Source organism: Mytilus californianus, unplaced genomic scaffold (genome assembly GCF_021869535.1).
Source record: "Mytilus californianus isolate M0D057914Y unplaced genomic scaffold, xbMytCali1.0.p SCAF_25, whole genome shotgun sequence".
Lineage (NCBI taxonomy): Eukaryota > Metazoa > Mollusca > Bivalvia > Mytilida > Mytilidae > Mytilus > Mytilus californianus.
Genome location: NW_026262674.1, coordinates 3,776,192 through 3,798,370, shown reverse-complemented (window position 1 = coordinate 3,798,370; position 22,179 = coordinate 3,776,192). Strand labels below are relative to the sequence as shown.

General features: G+C 33.1%; 1 protein-coding gene across 1 annotated transcript; it reads right to left on the bottom strand.

The window, feature by feature from the left end:
• Positions 1–3,593: 3,593 nt before the first annotated feature.
• On the bottom strand, positions 3,594–18,808 carry LOC127732563 (uncharacterized). The gene is made up of 13 exons (XM_052241615.1): positions 18,672–18,808; positions 16,107–16,166; positions 15,382–15,478; positions 14,801–14,889; positions 13,485–13,578; positions 11,934–12,004; positions 10,355–10,559; positions 9,636–9,706; positions 8,268–8,355; positions 6,772–6,857; positions 6,270–6,357; positions 4,976–5,846; positions 3,594–4,564 (listed from the first exon to the last, which is right to left on the bottom strand). Exons 1-12 carry the CDS (start codon positions 18,703–18,705, stop codon positions 4,979–4,981), a joined length of 1,851 nt encoding a protein of 616 aa, XP_052097575.1. The 5' UTR covers positions 18,706–18,808; the 3' UTR covers positions 3,594–4,564; positions 4,976–4,978.
• Positions 18,809–22,179: the final 3,371 nt, after the last annotated feature.

Here is a 22,179-nt window from a genome sequence, read left to right as displayed (position 1 = left end):
ATAACATGAGCAACACGACGGGTGCCACATGCGGAGAAGGATCTGCTTACCATTCCGGAACACTTGAAATCACCCCCAGCTTCTGGTGGGGTTCGTGTTGTTGTTGTACCCCTATTTGTGACATTTTGTTCACGCATCGTTGTCAATATAATGGAATTTGATGCGACTGTCGTATAAGTGAGAGGTTTAGCGCTATAAAACCAGGTTCAATCCACCATTTTCTACATAAGAAAATGCCTGTACCAAGTCAGGAATATGACAGTTGTTGTCCATTCGTTTGATGTGTTTGTGCTTTTGATTTTGCCATTTAATTAAGGACTTTCCGTTTTGAATTTTCCTCGGAGTTCAGTATTTTTGTGATTTAACGTTTTGCTTACGTCATTCGAAAATTACAAACGTCAGATCATGGGCGAAACCACCAGAATCAGTTGTTAGCGACAAAAATTGCGGTCTAACACGGAACAAAAGGAAGAGAATTCAAGAATTTAGCTATCTATTTTCGGAGATAAAGTAATATCCGTGTAACGTAGGAGTAAACAAATTAGCTATTTTGGAAGTTTTTTTTAAAAATTATCATGTTAAAATGGATAATTAATTTCATTTGCATGATAGTCAAATCAATTCAAATTGCACCTATTTTGACAGCTTTTGTCACCTTCGTTAATTTAAGAAACAGGCACAAATTTCCGCCCTGTGTTTATTTTATAGATGTATCTCGGGCTTATTTACTACAAAGGTTCACAAAACAATTTGAATATCATACTAGTACTGAATCATGGGAAAATTGGGTTAGAGCAGACTTCCAAACGATCAAAAATTTCTAAATTTCACACCTGCTTAAAGTTTTAACATACGACATATCGATTTACTGATTTTTTGTTTTGATTTCTTCACTTTCTCAGAATATTTTGACGATAGTACATGCTATGTCCTTTTCTACAAGAAATAGATGCTTGTGACATATTTTAAGTGCTTATTTTAAAAGTTGACTTTTTGTGGACGTAGCAAGCATTTTCCGTAAATTTTACATGTCACTGGACCTGTTGATTTCCAATCCTAAGAAAAAGCTGTAAGATTTCCATTCCTAAGAAAAGCTATAAGATTTCCATTTATAAGAAAAGCTATAACATTTCAATTCTTTTTTTGGCAAAATGGTTACTCGTTGGAATTTTGGAATTGTCACGTTATTCTGAAACATGATATGGAAGCGACCAGGAGTGCGGAAAAGAATTTTAGACTTTGAAATAGTACCACTGTGATGCAAAGAATGTAAATAAGTACAGTGAAAATATGCAGGTTACAATTTTGGTGCATTCTTTGTTGAAAAGGAAAATCTTAAAGTGGGTTAATTCTTATTAAGTGTGAACTAGGGTAATTAATTCGGGTTAACTATTCCGGGTTCGACCCGGATAAGATTTCATAGTGTGAACACGGTAGTAGGTTTCACAATTAACATTTATATTTTGAAAGTATTTTTGCGTTATTTTCATATTTGTTAATTTATCTTTTTTTTTATCTTTTTATTATAAAATAAGAGAGCATATCAGGGGTTAAAAAATCCACTAGCCCGACGCCCGGGACTAGACTTTTACACTTCGGGCAATTAAAACTTGTAACCGAATATGCCCGACGGACTAGTAACAAACAATTCTTGGCATTTCCAAAGTACGAAGTGGAAAATCCCCTCATCACTATTCTATCTTAGCCAATCAGATTAATTACGTACGTCATCCGGGATTCCAAGAATTTGAACCGATTTTGTACATGTTTTAAAAATAGAACAACTAACTCTGGGTGGACCGGTATCATGTATTGATCGCAATTCACGTACTTTCAATATCAATTTCTCAGTACAGGGGGTATTGTACATTGCTTATGCCGAGATTTTCAATTAATGGTACTTGGGTGTATGATGTAATGATCGATATTGACCTGTCTTGTCGGACAGCTGTTAATTTGAGCTTGAAACCATGCACAAATTATTTCTAAACATTTTAGTACGGCCACCACAGGAACTTTGTCAGTTTTAAAACGAAAAACGGTAGATGAAGGGGGTAATGAGGCTGAAAATTTATCCCAAAAAATGCCAAATACGACCAGGAAAAGCGGAAAAAAACATTTATAGTGTCATGGACAGAAAGATTCCCCATGGGCAAGGTCGACTGTTACTGATGATAAACAAGAGATGATGTTTTGTGAATATTGCCGTTATTTTCCCGATCTCGCTGATAAAAAGTCTGCTTTGTATGTGGGAACAACAAATATACGTATTGAACCACTGGTTTAATATGACAATATCAATGAACATGTTTTCTGTGCCCGAATATATTTAACAACCCATAGTACAAAGGATATCCAAAAAGATGTCTAGATATCCTTGTTATAATTAATAAAACAAAAATTTATTTGATTTATTTTATCAAATACCGTGTATAATGCCGCATTCAAAACAAGGGACACCCACTCTAAATTTGAAAGGTATACTCGGGCTAGCAGGTCAGTTTTGATGGGCTAGCATGCAGCTCTTTCAACAGGGCTAGTAAAATCCTGCTACCAATAAGTCCTGGGCTCGTGAGCTGTAACAAATTTTTTTAACCCCTGGCATATATAGACGGCTGTTGTTTCATTTGAGGCGTATCATAATAGAAAACAAAGGATACAAAAAACCGGAATTCTAATGCAATTATTTTATATCAATGGTTCTGATTGGATGACAATAAGCGTAAAATTTTCTATATCCCTGTCTGTAACTAAGGAAGCCGACAATTTGAATTCCGGAATGTATTGACATGTAATTTCTTCAATAATAAACAAAAAACTCACATTTTGTACCTAGAAATCTTCTTTTATCATATTATAGGATAGTACTGAGGATTTCTGAATTTGAAGTGTTTTAAGTTTATGGAAGACTTTATATAATGACACCGGATAGAACTCGTCAGTGTATTGACAATGTAACATGAGTAGCATGACGGTGTTTATTATGGAGCAGGAACTGCTGACTATCCCTGTGCACATACGATCTACCTACTCTCTATATAAATAAGATGATGTGTTATGAGTGCCAATGAGACAACTCTCCATCCAAGTCACAATGTGTAAAAAGTTAACAATTATAAGTCACCTTCAACACGGAGCCTTGGCTCACACCCAACAGCAAGCTACAAAAAAAAAATGTATAAAGGGCCCCAAAAATGACTAGTGTAAAACCATTCAAACGGGAAAACTAACGGTCTAATCTATATAAAAAACGAGAAACACTTAAGAACCACATCAACAAACGACAACCACTGAACAACAGGTTTTAAGTCTGTATGATTTGCTCTCACAATGTTGCAATATAATGGAATTCCAACGATCTAATCTATATATGACTTGTAGTTTTGGGGTAAGTCATGTAAGTGTTGATAAATCTTTTTTTTTTTTTTTTTTATGGAGTGATTTGTGTATTCTTTTTTGTCTGTTGTCGCTCTTCTGTTTTTTTTTTTTAACTTTCATTCGATTTATGATGTTTGGTCTCCCTTAGTATCTTCTTGTTAAGCTTCAAACTTAGCGATTTTCGTGCAGCAAACTACCAACATCAACATATAGAAAACATTATTGTATTGTTTTTATTTACAAATAAACGTGAAAAATGAGACAACGTATACAGTGTAACAACTACAAAGGTTATATATAACTTAACCCTTACAGTTTATCGGACATCACCAAAGGACAAAATTGTTGAACCATAGTTTTTGTTTGCTTATTTGCATATTTTAAATCATTTTTAAATGTTATTTTTTATGTGATAAAAAAGGTGGACTTGTTAAGGATGTTCGCTCCGCTGTTTAAAAATAGCAAGCTTTTTAAAAGACTGTTATGAATTAATAGTATAGAACATAACAGAACTTAAAAAGAAGAAACAAAAAATGACAGAACCGTGTCCCTGTTTTCGAGATATAATAAATTGAAAATTTGGCGAGAAATGATTCTCTTTAACTTTTTTATACTTTTAACATTAGCACCTTTTTTCTTTCAAAAAAATAAAAATAAAAAAATGACAAGGATTTTATAAGATTTTCAAAAATGTCTTTTTAAACTATATGTAATAAAATTATGAAAAGAAAACATTGTATAGGCACTACATGGATAAAACTAGAGGATTCCGAATATCTGACAAAAAGTTAAAATCAAGTGTAGCGAACGTCCGTAAGTCCAGCTAACTATGTGACTACCGGATCATAAAAATCCAAATAATGCAATAGGTCTTAATAATGTTGTAAGTAGCTCATAAAATAATACATATGCATACAATATAAATTTGAGATTTTCTATACGGATCCCGTGATTTTTGTGCACATTTTGATCTAGCAGTTTCTAATGATGTGATCTAGAACTGTCCAATTATTGTACATAAACACAAAACAGATGTCAAACTTATCGAAATGACATACAACATAGCATAAGACTGAAGTACAAAACGGTCGAAACAACATTTAACATAACCTAAGACTGTAGGACAACATTAAACAGAATCTTTGGATTTCTTGGTTTGTAGAATAAATATTGTTATATTCCAGTTCTGAAATTAAAAAAAAGACGTATATTAATTATTGAGACACAACTCCATGAATTAAGTGAGAGCGAGTTGAACCACGTTTCTGAGAACGGATTTGCCATCCCCCTTTTTTCGAAAAGAAGAATATCAGAAGACGCATTTAGGTAGGAATAAACAAAACAGCAAGAAAGTACTTATCTCTTCAGCGGGTTTCATGCGATTAGGTTCCAAAGTCAGAGATAAAAGAATATAATGGTGTTGACTAAAATAATTTAAATGCTAATTGAAAATTAATAATCGTAATCAGGTGATAAAATTTCATTTTTGTCAAATTCTGTATTTGAGGAATTAAATGTGAAACGGTTTAAATATGTTTATTTTTCATTTAAATGTTACATGTGTTTATAAATTAATAGCAAACAAAAGTCAACATACCTTTCATCGCCGTGTAAATCTGAATCCTCCTATAGGTACCCCTGGTCTAAAATTAGAACCTTTGTTTAGAGAGTCAAGAGGAATAGCAATTGATCTGAACAAATCCATTTGTGACGGTTCTCTGTTCTCGGCATTACTCGTCAAAGATTTTGACGGTTCTCTGTTTCCGGCATTTCTAGTCAAGGGTTTTGACAGTTGTCTGTTTCCGGCATTTCTAGTCAAGGGTTTTGGCGGTTCTCTAATTCTGGAATTTCTAGTCACGGGTTTTGGTCCACTTTGAGAACTTTTTATTTTGTCATTTTCCCATCTATTTGATGATATTTGTTGTTTATTTTCATCAATATTTTGCGATATATTAATTTCTTCTTTTTTCCCTTGAGGAACAGTTCTTGGTGATTTTATTATTGTATCTCTGTTAATGTTCGTTGCATGAAGTGTTTGTGATGACATCACAATAGGTTTGACAGTTTCTATTGGGATTGGTTCTTGCTTTACATTCTTTTGAGTTTCTACTGTTTGTGTCTGACTTGGTCTTTGTTTTGTTGCAGTTGTCTCCCATGGATTGTTACCCGTTGGATTAGAATCAACGGAACTTGAAACTATTTTTGAATTAGATGGAACCTCAAGTCCTAGATTTCCAAATAAGGCATCAATTTCCATCTGTTTCTTAGCCAATGAAATTGCCTTATCCGATTTGGTCAATGACGTTTCTCCACCGGTCGATGAAGAAGCTGTAATGGTTGTAATATTTTCAGCTTGGGTGAGTTCTTTAGGCTTCTTAGTTTCATATGAAGTCCACCACCCTTCGCAATCAACTATTTCATTTTTTGTGTTAACGTATTCGGCGTAACATCCTCCACAGTTATTTATTCTGGAAAATAAATTATTGTCTAGTGTTAGAAGAAATTACTACTCATTTTCATTTGAAATCTTTATGAATTTCATCAATAAAATTTATCGAACATGACCTTATAAAAGAAATCATTATATAATTCTAAAATAAGTGTCGGTTGTATTAACGAATAATTTGGACACGATCACTAACACAATTTATAACACTTAACAAATTACCTTTCATTGCAAAAATTAAAAAAGTTTCAGACTACCGGAAATTACCCATTGTTTTCAAAAAGATTTGTTTTTGATATAACCGGAAGTTACTCATTGTTTGCCAAAGCTTTGTGTTTCAGACTTCTCTTGTTTACTTACATTTTGTATGTATTAGATGATTCGAAGAATTTAAAAAAAAAGATAAAAAAAAAAAAATACCACTAAGCATTCGAAGAACACTAACCTGCAGAAAGTGTCAGCATCTGTTAAACACCTCTTAAATCGACAAGTATTTCTTGGACATTGCTGTTGTTTCAGACCGTTTGGACATTCTGTAAGGAGAAAAATGAGAGAACATGTTAATATGATAAGAATATGAATATACATGTAAACCCTGCTTTGTACTAGACCGACACGTCAGATTTTTTAATGTACTATTCCACACAATGTCTACAGGGATACAAGTTAAGCGACCGAACACATTTCTGTTTGACTCTTAAATAGCAAGGCTTTGTTTGTTTACATACATGCTGCGTGTTCAAAGAAAAAAGGTAGTAACTTTCAGTCTTGTAGTCTTTGGTTTCACCCGGTTTGTGATTGAACCTCCCGCACTCGGGTCGACCACTCCTTTCACGAGATTATAGAGGCTGTCCTTTACTAAGTAATTGTACTGTAACGAAAGTGCATGTAGATTGGGATAACCTTCAGCTATGCATTAATGGACATATATCATCAATTGTACTTACGGTAATTATCGGGCATTCTGGAGAAACAGTTAACCTCTCTTTCACCAAGAAACCACTCAGGGTGACAATATCCACAGCTACTCGGTCTGAAAACAACAAACGACACTTTTTAATTCAGTTTAGAAGAACGGGTAGATATATCACTGAGACAGCAACCACACAACACAAAATAACACATAAAAAATATTTTGTTTTGTACTACTTGTCAAGCTCTACAATGCTCATATTCTACGAAAAGCTTTCTTAACTTTAGCTTACCCTTCCAGAGCACTTGAGATCACCCCAGTTTTGGTGGGTTTCGTGTTGCTCAGTTTTTAGTTTCCTATGTTGTGCTTGTATACTGTTGTTTGTCTTTTGCTCTTTTTCTCTTTTTTTGCGATTGAGTTTCGACTTATAAGTTTTTTGCCTCTCTTTAACAGATATAGATATTTCATCAACACAAAATATGTACCAAGTCAGGAATATGGGCAGTTGTTTTTCACTTTTTCCGTTGATCGATAGCGTATGAATCTGTCAGTTTTTGTGGACTTCCCCTTTTTGAATTTGCATTGGAGTTCTGTATTTTTGTTATATTTTTTACCCTTATCAACAATAAACGGACACGTAACTTACCTGAATTCAGCAGCAGGAAATAACGGCTAAGTAACTTACATGGAAAAAGCGGACATGTAACTTACATGGAAATAACGGACATGTAACTTACATGGAAATAACGGACAGGTAACTTACATGGAAATAACGGACAGGTAACTTACATGGAAATAATGGACAAGTAACTTACATGGAAATAACGGAAAAGTAACTAACATGGAAATAACGGACAAGTAACTTACATGTAAACAGCGGACAAGTAACTTACATGGAAATAACGGACATGTAACTTACATGGAAATAACGGACAGGTAACTTCCATGGAAATAACGGACAAGTAACTTACATGAAAATAACGGACATGTAACTTTCATGGAAATAACGAACAAGTAATTTACATGGAAATAACGGATAAGTAACTTACATGGAAATAACGGACAGGTAACTAACATGGAAATAACGGACAGGTAACTTACATGGAAATAGCGGACAAGTAACTTACCGGCATTCAGCAGCAGGAAATAACGGACAAGTAACTTACATGGAAATAACGGACAGGTAACTAACATGGAAATAACGGACAGGTAATTTACATGGAAATAGCGGACAAGTAACTTACCTGCATTCAGCAGCAGGAAATAACGGACAAGTAACTTACATGGAAATAACGTACAGGTAACTAACATGGAAATAACGGACAGGTAATTTACATGGAAATAGCGGACAAGTAACTTACCTGCATTCAGCAGCAGGAAATAACGGACAGGTAACTTACATGGAAATAACGGACAAGTAACTTACATGGAAATAACGGACAAATAACTTACATGGAAATAACGGACAGGTAACTAACATGGAAATAGCGGACAGGTAACTTACATGGAAATAGCGGACAAGTAACTTACCGGCATTCAGCAGCAGGAAATAACGGGCATGTAGCATATTTACATGGATCATCATGACAATGCATTTCCAACACATTTCGGCGACATTCTGAAAGAGAAGTAATATGAAATAAATGACAAAGATTTTAACTGTCTTAATTCAGACATATTTTGAGTTTTCAGGATATAAATTATGTATTTGTATTTGGCTGTCTGAAATGTTTGAGTACCTAAGAAGGTATAATAAAACACGTTTCGTGCTGATTGCTTTCAAATGTTTTGGATACATTGAGGGTTCCGTAGGGAGCTACCATTTGATTTTTATGGGAGGGGGGGGGCTAGGATGAAATTTGAAAAAAATAGGCAGGACAGGAGTTTTTGAGTAAAAAAAAAAGGCAGGATGAGACACTTTTCAAAAAAAAAAAAAAAGCAGGATGACAATTTAGGTAAAAAAAAGTCAGGTTAAACTAATAAAAAAAGGCAGGACCGAATAGAGTAAAAAATAAAAAGGCAGGACTGAATAGATGGAAAAATAAATAGGCAGGACAAAATTTTTCATCCTAGCCCCCCATAAAAATCAAGTGGTAGCTCCCTTATGATGGTACAGAAGGAACGTTTCGGACGCACCAATTTTATAAAGTGTTATTTTCTAGCTTGGGTCGACACCATAAAGGAATCATCAGGACTGAAAGGATTTCTAATACTTGTATATCTTTTTTAAATGTTTTTCTTCGGCTCCTATACCGTCAGGCATAGTTGACGCAAGGTTGGTTCGACTTTATTTTTAAATCTAAATTGGTCATGTGGTTCTTGAAGTATACATGGTAATTGTAGGTTTGGGTTTAAACGTTCCTAATAAAGGTAAATCAAGAAAAGTGCTTTAGACGCACAAATTTTTTAAAGTGTTATTTCTATTTACTACGATTGGAAATAAAATGAAATAAAAATGTAATCACAAAGCACGTGCTATCCGTGACAATGTTAGATTAATGCATTGAAAAACAAACAAAAGCTTGATAAATCTTTTAATTTCAGTGAGTTGATCGTGCGCACATTTTTAATATGAAGGAAGCACTTCACACAAATGTGCTTCGGTCACGCGTTTCTAAATAACCAGGATTAATCCACCTTTTTTCTACCGAGTCAGGAATATGACAGTTGATTTCAATTCGTGTGATGTGCTTGAGCTTTTGATTTTGCCATTCGATAAGGGACTTTCCGATTTGAATTTTCCTTGGAGTTCGATTTTTTTGTTATATTACTTTTTACACCCCAAGTTTTAAAAAGAAGCATCAACAACAATTTTCCGTTTTGCTTCCATTCGTAAATATCGGGGTTTTTCAATACCTACTTTTCACTGACATGTAACATATGTTGTATCGTACTTACTATTTGATTGACAGTTGACTAGTTGACCCCTGAAGTAGAACTCCGCCTTACATCCTTGGCACTTGTTTACCCTGAAACATTTATTACAATTTTTATCATTGTTTCAAAGAAGAAAAAAAAAATTAGCATACAATGTATGTTCATTCAAATAAATACGTCATGTTTGTTTTGGTTTTTACCTGGCTTTTATTTCTGATGTATCTTAGAAGTGACATGAATCAAACGAAGCAAGAGTAATATTGTTACGATGATTTTGCAAAGAAAAAAAAAAACGCCAGAAGAAATTACTACTCCAAACATTATGTTATGTATTTATATTCTTGGTTTTTTCCTAAAAAAGTATTCTGATCCCCAATTTGATAAAAAAAAAAATATTCTGTTCAAGCAGAGGACTAAAAAAAAATCCTGAATCTTGATTTCCCCCATACCTTATAGTGTTAAATTTTGAACAAAATAATTCGATTGATAGCGTTGAAAAACTAAATAAAATTGATCGCGCTTTGCGAAAAAAATTCTAAGTCAGACATAAAACCATAATACCCCCCCCCCCCCCTTCCCCCACCCGTCCCTTGAAATTTAATGGTTGCTCCCTAAATAACGTAAAAGTGAAAGTAAGAAAATTTCTCAATATTTATTTTATATTCAACTGTTTCTCTGTTATTTTGGGATATTTACAATTATTGTCTTTACAAAGAAAATGACTTATTTCAAATACTTACACACATTGTGCACTTGCAAATTGTGGACACTCTGCACGTGCGCACACGTTAGTTGGGCATTCCGGTTCCGGTGTTCCATCTGGGCATGAGCCTAGAGCTAGTGGACTGGAACTACCTGTTCTCCTTCTATTATTTGTGGGAAATTGTATCATCGCTCTTTGAATCTCAGGTAACAATAATGCAGCATCTCCTTGAAGTTTTACATCTAAGAATAAAAAATTAGAAATCCTCAAAAAACTAATAAAACTATAATTTAGTCTACGGCACGCGTGTTAAAATTTTTTTTTTTACTTACTACAAAATATTATGAAGATGTCAGTCTTAAGCTTTAAATTCCATTGTCCATTAAATAATAGTAGTGTGTCGAATAGATGTTCCTTCATAATATAAGTTACAAATGGAAACAATATTCTGGAATAACATTTCCACTGGAATAAATATTACAGTAAATGTTCCTAACGGAATAAATGGTATTGAATATTTGTTCCAACAGGAACAAATATTATGACATTGTTTATAACAAAGTTTCCAGTGGAACTTCTTTTTAGGCGGAACAAATATACCTTGACAGCCTCGGTAGTCGAGTGGCCTAAGTAGTCGAACTACTGTATCACTAGCCTATCAACATTGAGGTTGTGATTTCGAATCCTGCACGTGGCAGGTTTACTCTCCTACCGAAAGTCAGTGGTTCTCTCCGGGCACTCCGGCTTCTTTCATCAATAAAAACTGACCGCAACGAAATAGCACAATAGCATTCAAAGTGTCATCAATCAATCAATCCATGAGGGAATCGCGTGAACTCCATAAGGCGTGAGACCTAGAAAATTTTCGAGCATGATTATCGTACTCAGACTCAGAAATTAACCAATCAATCAATCAGTCAATCAATTAATCACTGACGGAATCGCGTGAACTCCATAAGGCGTGAGACCTCTAAAACTTTCGAGAATGATTATCGTACTCAGACTCAGAAATTAATCAATCAAAATACTAGATTTGGCATTTCGAGCACACATTTTGTACTCCGAGTACTGAATAAGGTTTTATGACCGAGGGCGCGGGTGCGTTGACAGGGTAAGCGTCTCCTGCTATGCATGCATCCCCGCGGAATGATTTAAGCTCATTGTTGAAGGCCGTATGGTAACCTACATGTATGTCAATTGGTTTCTGGTGGAGAGTTGTCTCATTGGAAATATACCACATCTACTTATTTTCACATCATAACGTATCATCGATATTAATTCACATGACTTGGTACCGGATTAAACTTTGACATTGAATAAAGTATATATGTGTTGAATTGATATAATAACGTTAATTTTGGAGTTTTTCTTATCGTAATTTGATATTTAAATTGTGTTTATGAGCTAATTAATCTCATGGCAATAGTTTAATCAGCCTCACTTTGAATATCGGGAACCTGTGGCATTTAAATTTTTTGAATGTATAGAATGTACGAATAAATATTTATTTTCTCATGAAATAGAATTATGAGATCGAGAATGAACGATTATATATATTTTCGCATGAAATAGAATTATGAGATCGAGTAAAAAGGATAAAGATCAAGATTTCTTACCAGGGTTTGGACACTGCTGCCATCTGCCATCAACGTAGTACTCTGCTAAACATGCCCCACAATAATAACCTCTGAAAGTCAAAGTTACAAGATATTAGTATATATCGGTACGTGCAGTGAAACCTGTCTGAACCAAACCTTTTCGGGACTTAAGATTTTGTTCGGTTTTGGCAAATATTCGGTTTAATCAGGTTCACAACGCGTAAAATTTGATATGACCGGATTTAAGAACAGGTTTCACAAATTGGTTTATTCTGCACTTTCCCCCCATTTTTTTCTGTAAAACCCATCCAGACCCTCATTCAAAGTTAGGGATTCATTGTTATTGTTATCTCTAATAATAGGTCTGAATAAGTCTGAATAAATCTGAATAAATCTGTATAAGTCTGAATAAGTCTGAATAAATCTGTATAAGTCTGAATAAGTCTGAATAAGTCTGAATAAGTAAGGTTAACAGAGGTTAAAAAAGATCGGCCATTAAAATAAAGTTGAAAACATAAAGATATCAAATTAAAAACAATCTTTCCAGACTAAAGTCCGGCATATTCAAAGTTGGGGTAATGAATAATTTTTTCTTTGGCTCGCAACGCTACGCATATCTACCTGAATCAAAGTACATAGATCAAACATAACGTCATAAGTACAAAACATATCTCATTTCTTAAAAACAATAGTTCAAGGTTAAATCGCACTGAGTAGCAAGTTGCAAATAATTTAAAAAAGAGCACCGTTGGTTTTCTTTTACATTATTTACTACTATATCTTTCTGTTTATAGTGGATACATAAGTTGATAAGAAATTGTTTACTATTATATACTATCTACATGTATGACTTAGTTAAGGATGATCGCTCTACTGTTTCTAAATAAGGGAGCTACCATTTGATTTTTAGGGGGGGCGGGGGCTAGGATGAAATTTGAAAAAAATAGGCAGGAGAGGAGTTTTGAGTAAAAAAAAGGTAGGATGAGACACTTTGCAAAAAAAAAAAGGCAGGATGACAATTTATGTAAACAAAAAGTCAGGATGAACTAAAAAAAAAAAGGCAGGACCGAATAGAGTGAAAATAAAAAGGCAGGACAGAGATAACCAATAAAAAAAAAATGCAGGACAAAATTTTTCATCCTAGCCCCCCCCCCCCCCCCCCCTAAATATCAAATGGTAGCTCCCTAACAAGCTTTAAAAAAATGTTATAGAATGATAGTATATAAATAACTGAACTAAAAAAGTAGGAAATAATGACAGGTCTGTGTCCTTGTTTTTGAGATATGATTAATTGAAAATTGGCGGGAAATGATTCCCACTGGATTTTTCATACATTTAACTTTGGTACTCCTTTCTTTCAATAACTATGAAAATATAACAATGATTTAATAAGATTTTCAGAAAAGGAATTCTCTATAGTTAATAAAATTATGAAAAGAACAGTAGGTTAGCGGGAAATTATTTATTGACACTTCATGGATAAAACTAGAGGATTCCGAATAATGACAAAAAGTCAAAAACAAGAGTGGCGAACATTCTTAAGATATATATAATGATTATAAGACTTACCGACACCTGGCTCCTTGAAATCTTGGCTCCAAACATTCAGTACTCACACATGGATCAGTCGTACAACGTTGAAGAGGTAACCCTTCAGGACATTCTATAAAACACACATATTTTTTCTCAATTGTTTTTAAACGTCTTTTCAGAAATATTCGTCTTGCAGTAAGTTCTGCAGTATTTTGACATTTCGCTTAATTCAGTGAAGTACTGCTACGCCAGACACATAAACATATAGGAAACAGAACGGTTGACACTGGTGGAGCAGGAACTGCCTACCCTTCCCGAAGCTAGGAAACAGAACGGTTGCCACTGGTGGAGCAGGAACTGCCTACCCTTCCCGAAGCTAGGGAACAGAACGGTTGCCACTGGTGGAGCAGGAACTGCCTACCCTCTCCGGAGAGGGAACAGAATGGTTGTCATTGGTGGAGTAGGAACTGCCTACCCTTCCCGAAGAATCGATCTGAGTTTTTTGTTAGGGTTCGTGTTACCCAATCTTTAGTTTTCTGTGATTTGTTGTATGGACTGTTGATGTTTTTTTGTCGTTTTTCTTGTTGGGCATAGTGTTTTGTGTGTTTATTCGATACATGGTTTTTGATCCCCGCTTGGTATCTGCACACTCATTCTTGTCTTAATAAATGGGATCAGATTAAAATGGCTATCTAACTAAGTTAAAAGTCTATAGACCAGTCTGTGTACGATTGCACATAAGTTATGATTTTACCTAAACCGTACGTATTAATGAGATAAATATCGTGTAATTCGTGACGTCATTTTTGTAGTAACTCAATGACATATTCCATTAAATGACAATGTCGTTTTTTTTTAAACAGGTAAATGATAACGTAAATTAATTCATTAAAATAAACTCGTCTCTACAATACAAATCATTTAGTCGGGATTTCCCACTTGGGGAATCATCTATCAGTATTAATACAAAACAAAACAAAACAGAAACTAAAATCAAAACAAAAACAAAATCAAAATAGAAATCAAAATCAAAATTAAAGTGAAAATCAAAATTAAAATTAAAAGTAATTATTAGAATTAAATTAGAATTGAAATTAAAATTAAAATTAAAATTAAAATTAAAATTAAAATTTATAAATTAAAATTTAAATTTAAATTTAAATTTAAATTTAAATTTAAACTAAAATTAAAATTATAAAGTTGAAATTAAAACTAAAATTAAAATTATAAAATTAAAATTGAAATTAAATAAAAAAATTAAAATTGAATTAAAATTAAAATCAAAACAAAAATATGAAAGAAAATGATAAAGAATGTTCTTTATAGAATCAACAAATATGAAAGTATCTTACCGAAATTAGTATGACACAGATGATCAACTCGTCTTCCATTCAATGAGAATGTGGCTCTACAATGCTTACAATCATCCGTTACTTCTTTACTGTGAAAATGGTGAAATAAATTTGTTTAAATTTGCGAAATACATATAAATATACATCATTTTTCGTTAATTCATTTTGTAAAAAAAATTAGGCCGTTAGTTTTCTCATATATTTCATGTCGGGGGGCCTTTTATAGCCGACTTTACGGTATGGGTTTTTGTCATTTTTGAAGGCCGTACGGTTGCTTATAATTGCTTACATCCACTTCATTTGAACTTTGGTGGATAGTTGTCTCATTGGCAATCACACAACATCTCCTTATTTTTATATATATCGTTAACAAAGCAAAAGTGTTGAAATGAAGGGGTACTAAAGAAGACTGAAAAATAAAATCAAAGTGTTCTTTTAATTAAAAACATGCATATTTCATTTTAGACTTTAAGAACTTAAATATACAAATATACATATCGGTAACAAAGCAAAATAATTGAAATAAAGAAGACTTGAAAGTTTTTCCTACTCGTACATATTAATGATTTAACGAACATTACCTGCAGGTTGCCATCTTGCCAAATGCTGGACAGCTAGAAAATACACATGGGTCAGTAATACAACTCAACCATATCTGAAACCCATAACCACTACAACCTGTAATAATGAAAAATATCTTTTAATCCACGATAGTGTTGACATATGTTTTCATTCTTTTTTCGACATAGCAAAGAAAGCTAAATGTCTGGTCCATTTAATGAATGAAGAATTTGGTAACGTGCTGTTCTTTTTTGTCCTCTCTGTAAGATGCGTATTTTTTGGGTTAAACATTTTTAGCTTTTTTGACATTTATCCTATGTATAAATTTGATCGGGTAGAAACTAAAAATACTGTGGGTCTTATATGACATTGTTCAATCATTGAGGACAAAAAATATATATAATTGATTATCTGGAAAATTTTATTCACTGAAGTGTCCTTTGCATTCTAAAATAACTAAATAAAATGTCCAACGTTCAACAGATAGCCTCATTATTTCGCTCACTGTAGCTCTCCTGTTCATGTCATTCAAATACAATTTACAATGGCGGATCCAGAAATTTTCATAGGGGGGGGGGGGCTGACTGCCTAAGAGGGGGCCCGCTCCAGTCATGTTTCAGTGATTACCTATATAAACAACAAAATTTTTCCCACAAAAGGGGGGGGGGGCCTGAAAAACCCTCTAAATCCGCCTCTGAATTTATTTGGTTCATTTTTGAGGAGAAATCGTTACAAAGATGTTTACCTTTCTTTCGAGTTGTTTTCTGTGTGGTGACTTGAGAGGCAGCAACTGCTATTACTGCAACTACAAAGTAAAAACTATTCAATTAATGGAGAACTTTATATAACTTTAACCTTAATGCAAAAAGTAAAACCCTGAAGGGTAAAAATGCAAACATAACAGACATGTATACAAGAAACATACAATACATGAAAAAAAGTTCTAAACAAGTCAAGTTAATATTAATAATATATAAGTATATAGATAATTGACCAATGTGGACATTATTTTCGCAACTTCATGGATTGCTTTATATTGCCCACAGTACTAGACAAAACATCTTTATTGGGATCTAAAATAGTTTTATGTTTAGAATTTGAGTCAAGCTGGTTAAAATTAGGATAATAGGTTTTAATTGCATTTATATGGGGATTTCTGATATTACTGCTGATTTGGCAATGAAGGAAAAAGTCTTCCTCATCATCTGAAATTTTGCAAACTTTACACACTCAATGTTCTCTTGGAATAAGTTTATAAAATGAAACACCTTAGATGAAGGAGATATAAATCTAAATCAGAAATGAACTTTTAATAATCAGTTGTATCGGCGCCTTTAAACATTGACAAAAAACAAAATAATCTGTTTAGCTTATAAGCTTGGAATATATTAAGGTTCACAGACATTTCAGAGTTATTTCCCTTTCTTTAAGTGTATACTTTTAATTCAATGCGAGTGCCGGAAAACAGAAGAAAAGAAAATCCGTCAATTGCATTGATATTATTTATTCTTTCCCCAAACAGAAAGTGTTACTTTGATAAAGGTAGAAAACCATTGCAGACGACAAGAAAAAAAATCTGTTTGCTTGTTTAATGGATGCCAAAGGGACAATACAAAAGCTTAGACAAAGAAAAATCGACAAAACCATGGCAAAGTGACAAACATCTGTCAACAAAATGCTATATACACAGAAAACTAAAGACCAAGCAATACGAACTATCCACCCACTCCCCCCCCCCCCCCCGAAACCGGGGACAATTATCAATTCAACTCTAACCACTTCGTGGTGAAATTGGTGAGGAAACTAAGGGAGCTACTATTTGATTTTTATAGGGGGGTGGGGTTGGGGGGGGGGGGGGGGTTTGGCTAGGATTTAATTGGAAAGAAAAGTCAGGACAGGAGTTTTGAGCAAAAAAAAAGACAGGATGAGCAACTTCGCAAAACACAAAAGGCAGGATGACAATTTATGTAAAAAAAAGTCAGGATAAACTAATATAAAAAAAGGCAGGACCGAATATAGTGAAAAATTAAAAGGCAGGACAGAGATTACAACTAAAAAAAAATGCAGCCCCCCCCCCCCCCCCCCCCCCCCCCCCCCCCCCCCCCATAAAAATCAAATGGTAGCTCCCTAAAGTAATAAAAACACTTGAATGTCTGTCCGTCTTATACAAAGTTAAATTTTTTTATAGGTACATCTTGTATGTTTGTTTATTTCATTTAGTAGAGTATAATATTGACTTTATAGAAAATTGAGAATAATAAAAAGCCATTTAAAGCATATGATTTGAAATACCTTAAATTTCAAACCCCGTCCCACGAATGGTAATATGCAAATACATTAGTTAAAAAACGAATAAATCATTTACAAATGAAACATACATCATAAACATTATTCAGTGTGTCGCAAACAGTCAGTGAAATACAGACGTCAGCGTAATAATTTTACAAATATAGAACAATAAGTGACGATCTTTATTGCCATCGCCTGAAGCTAACTAATCCATCATTTCGTATGACAAGGAAACAGAATACACCAGCCAATAACATTTTCCCGCGGAAAGTAATAATGATTAAGTACGATCAGGTGCGTGTATTTCTATTTTCTTTGTAATATTCCTGATCATTTTAAATATATTTTTTTATTTACTACACCACATTATGAAATACACAAATATACTGTGGATGCATATCAAAATTGAAAAATATATATGCATATGATTGAAATAAAAAATATATATATCAGTAAACATACTTATATATGTACTCTGTCTATTCAATGATTTCTTACAGATTTTTTCCCTAGTTATCAATTAATAAATTGGGATAAATGCAAGATGTGTTCAGAAGGTCTTCAGGTACGACTTTCAGACAAATCATGTTGGTATCTATATTTGATGGGATTGAACGTTTTTAAGTTTAGAAATTTTGAAAAATAACAATTTGTGTGTTTTGATGTTTGGTTTGACTTTTTTTCTGGGGGGGATCGTTGTAGAACAAATTCATTCCGATTACTGAAATATAAATAAAAACATAGAGAATGTAGTATCTTTTGTTCGATGATAAGATTATAAGACAACACAATATATGTTCATTAAAACAAGAAAAAACAGAGTATTTTTGTACACATATCTATTCACTCGAAGTAATAGCTTTTGATAAAACTCGATACAATTACCGTTGGTATACAACAAGGTTACCCGTCAATGTGTTGCTTTTAAAAAATATTTTGTTTTGTTTCATTGTATTTATAATACATTTGTACGATATGGACACGCTAGAGAAATGATAATTATCTAATAATTATTACTTACTTAAAACACTGTTAAATAAACTATAGTTCCTCATTTTGTAATCCTAAATATCATCAACTTTAACACCAATACTTGAAATTATTTATTTATTCTGCCTTTTCTGTGTTAAGGTCTTATTTTTATCATAGATGTCACGGTAGAATAATTACGATGAGTATATGACGTTCTTACGACATAACATACATTTGTTTATTGTTATGAGATCAAGTTCAGTTTAACAAATGGGATGATTGTATTTCCTTTATTGGCGTTTCCTTCATACGTCAATATGAATATTGGGCCTACCTCAAACATTCCATTACACTTTTTGAGGAAATTGATTTTTTATGTTAATTGTAAATGTTTATGTAAGGGTTATAAAATAATTTGATTTAATTAGTGAATGAACATTTTTCTGTTAGAAAACGATGCTTGAAGCACCTATCAGTTACATGACACCAGTATCAAAATCTTTTACTTTAAAAATCTGTTTTTCTTAGGTCTCTTTATCTTTTTTTTCGGTTAAGAAATTTATATAATATTTCAAGAATCCACTATCGACATGATATCTTCTTACTCGGAGTAATGACTTTTAATAAACGTCGGTACAATTACCGTAGGTATACAGCAAGGTTATCCGTCAAAGTGTTGCTCCTTAAAAAGGAATGAATATACTTCATTTACTTAGGTTCTAACTATCTACATAAATCGCACCCCCAAAGAACGAATTCACAGATAAGGATCACATTTGTGAGTTTTTTCTCAATTATCATTATCATCTCCGGTAACAATACCAGAGAAAACGGCAGTAACTTTTTCTCCATAGGCAAAAATACTAATATTTTCTAAATTTACCACTTTTTATAATAAAAACCCGGACAAAAACAGTTATGTATGATATTAGTACTTTATTATTCTGTTGAAATTGAAGTACCATCTTCGAACGGAGTTCGTTTATAGTATTCATGGCAACCGTCATTTTACATCAGATTTATGAAAATTTGGAAGCCTTTTCAAATTATTCCCAAGAAACTATTTCCGTGTGTTTTAAAATTTATACTGTAAATATACACACTGCAGTTATTCATACATAAATAGACAAATATATTTTACCCTTCCATCCAATCACAGTGCTCAAAAGTTTACTTCCCTCACCTGCCTTGGGTACAAAACAGGCCAACTTAAGCCGGGAAAATGTAATTCTACTTTTTTCCTTCACCCCTTGACATTATAGTAATTAAATATACACTCTTAAACAGCTTTATTGATAATGCTTATCAATACATCCACACTGGTTACCGGACTTTTTGATACACCAAACCAGGAACTTCTTATCTGAGAAATTTATGCTCTAAATTTTAGAATTAATTCATACATTTTTGTATTATTCAAAATTACCAGTCAATATGTGTTCTACAAGGTTCACCAGTCCTTCACCTTTTTTTTGATACCTTAATTACTAAAATATATTCTACATAGTTTAATATTTACACGTATCTGTAGGAATTATTTTGTTTAAAATGTGTTCTACTTACCAGTATGTTCTTTTTAGACCGGGCCCGATGTTGTGGTTAACAGGGCTCAATTTGGTGGTGTTACATCTTCTAAAGTCTATCCAAATTATTTTGCAAAAAAAATCCGCTCAAGCCGGTGCTAGAGGCCGACTTAAATTTGCAGTGAGGTGAGAGTTTTTTTTGCTCTGTGTTGAAGGCCTCACTATGACTTTTTGATGAAGAACAGCGCGTTTATTACTTTTTGTGTGTTTTTTACTGTGCATGTTCTGATATTGTGTCGTGGATGGATATCCCATATGCTTTGTTTTTTCTATTATACAGTTTAAAGAAAAGATGTTACAATATTAGGGGTCTCGGTGGCCGAGTGGTCTAAGTAGTTGCTACTGTAATCACTAGCCAGTCAACACTGAGGTAGTGAGTTAGAACCCCGCTCGTGCGGGTGCACTCGACTCCAATCTTTATTGACTATGATTGTTAGTTTTCCCGAAGGTCGGTGGTTTTCTCCGGGCACTCCGGCTTCCTCCACCAATAAAAATTGGCCGCCACTAAATAGCCCAAAGGCGGTGCTTAAAAGTGGCGTTAAAACACCAAAAATCAATCATTACAATATTATAATATTACATGTATAGTTATAATGGTTTTCTATTACACAAATTAAGATTCTGTCGATTGTACTTCTTTCAAACACATCTGAATAAATATAATGCCTTCGTTTTTAATATTATTGGTTTAATTTCTTTTTGTTTTATAAAATCAATGTATTGGCAACATTATCTGTTATTCATAGGAATAGATCGTTCGACGTTCGACATTTCTAAAACAGACAGAGAAACCATAATTGCAATTAAAATGTAAACTAAAGTAGTAAAATCGTATCAAATTATAAAATGAGAAAACTGTTACTATGAGAAGAAAAAAAAAAAAGGATAACAAATTTTCAATAATTATTAAATATGAGGTTTAATTCCAGTTTGGAGGTTGGGAGGGGTTTTATTTATCAACTATAAGATTTGGACTCCGTTTCCTAAACATTTATCGTTCTATCAACTATCACAGATATCACCGCCTTGGTTAGATGTTGGAAAAGAAACATAATTAATTACACAATTAACTCTACATTTTTACATCAACACTTTAGACTTGTGTTTAATATCACCAATAATCTTCTTGATTTTAGTAAATAAAGCTATGATTGGATATACTTTCCGAACAATAACACATACTCATTGGCTATACTCTCCGAACAATAGCATATACATATTTTAAGAAAATTTATATGCATATATTTTGCTTCCAGTAATTTTTCTAATGCCTAAATATAGTAGTGAACTAAAGTGTTGCAATAATTTCCCTACATTTAAGAATAAATAGAAATAAGAAATAAACTTTAGATAATCCAACGGATTTCTGATAAAAACAATCAAATTACACAGTGTTTAACATGAAATGGATAAAGTAAGAAAAGTTGATAAGAACAGAAAAGGTTGCGGTTTTTATTATTTTGTAGACACCGCATTATCTGTCTCTTTGGAACCAAAATCCGCAAAGACAAGATAATCCATAAACATCAAAGTTGGTATAAAACAGAAAATAAAAATGTAATATTTAGAAACAAATCGTAAAAATACAACAACAACGATCACTGAAGATATCAATCAGATTTGTACTCGAGAAGAACAACTAGTGACTAAGTTAGTAAACTTAAGGTTTATTTTTTACAAATTAAAGGAAGTATCCACGAGATACCAAAGAAAAAGTAGTTCTAAAGTCAAACTTTTGTTGTAAAGAACTGACTGCTTCAAAATTGTGCATGAAGTCAGTTGTTGCAAATGAGATAAACCCTTCATAAATTTTGTACATCCGAAGCGCTTTTTTAGATTAACCTTCATCTGTAAAGCTCAAACCAAAACAGTTGAAAATAAGCAAGGTTTGGTACTATTAAAACTTTTAAACCCGCTGCATTTGTTTGCACCTGTCCTAAGTCAGGAATCTGATGTTCAGTAGTTGTCGTTTGT

Bases quoted from the DNA above. Each gene is read 5' to 3' on its own strand.
- LOC127732563 (XM_052241615.1), bottom strand. From the start codon at position 18,705: ATGAGGAACTATAGTTTATTTAACAGTGTTTTAA. The intron at 16,167-18,671 runs GTAAGTAATAAT...TTTACTTTGTAG, and splicing joins TTTATTTAACAGTGTTTTAA to TTGCAGTAATAGCAGTTGCT. The intron at 10,560-11,933 runs GTAAGAAATCTT...TTTTATTCTTAG, and splicing joins GCAGCAGTGTCCAAACCCTG to ATGTAAAACTTCAAGGAGAT.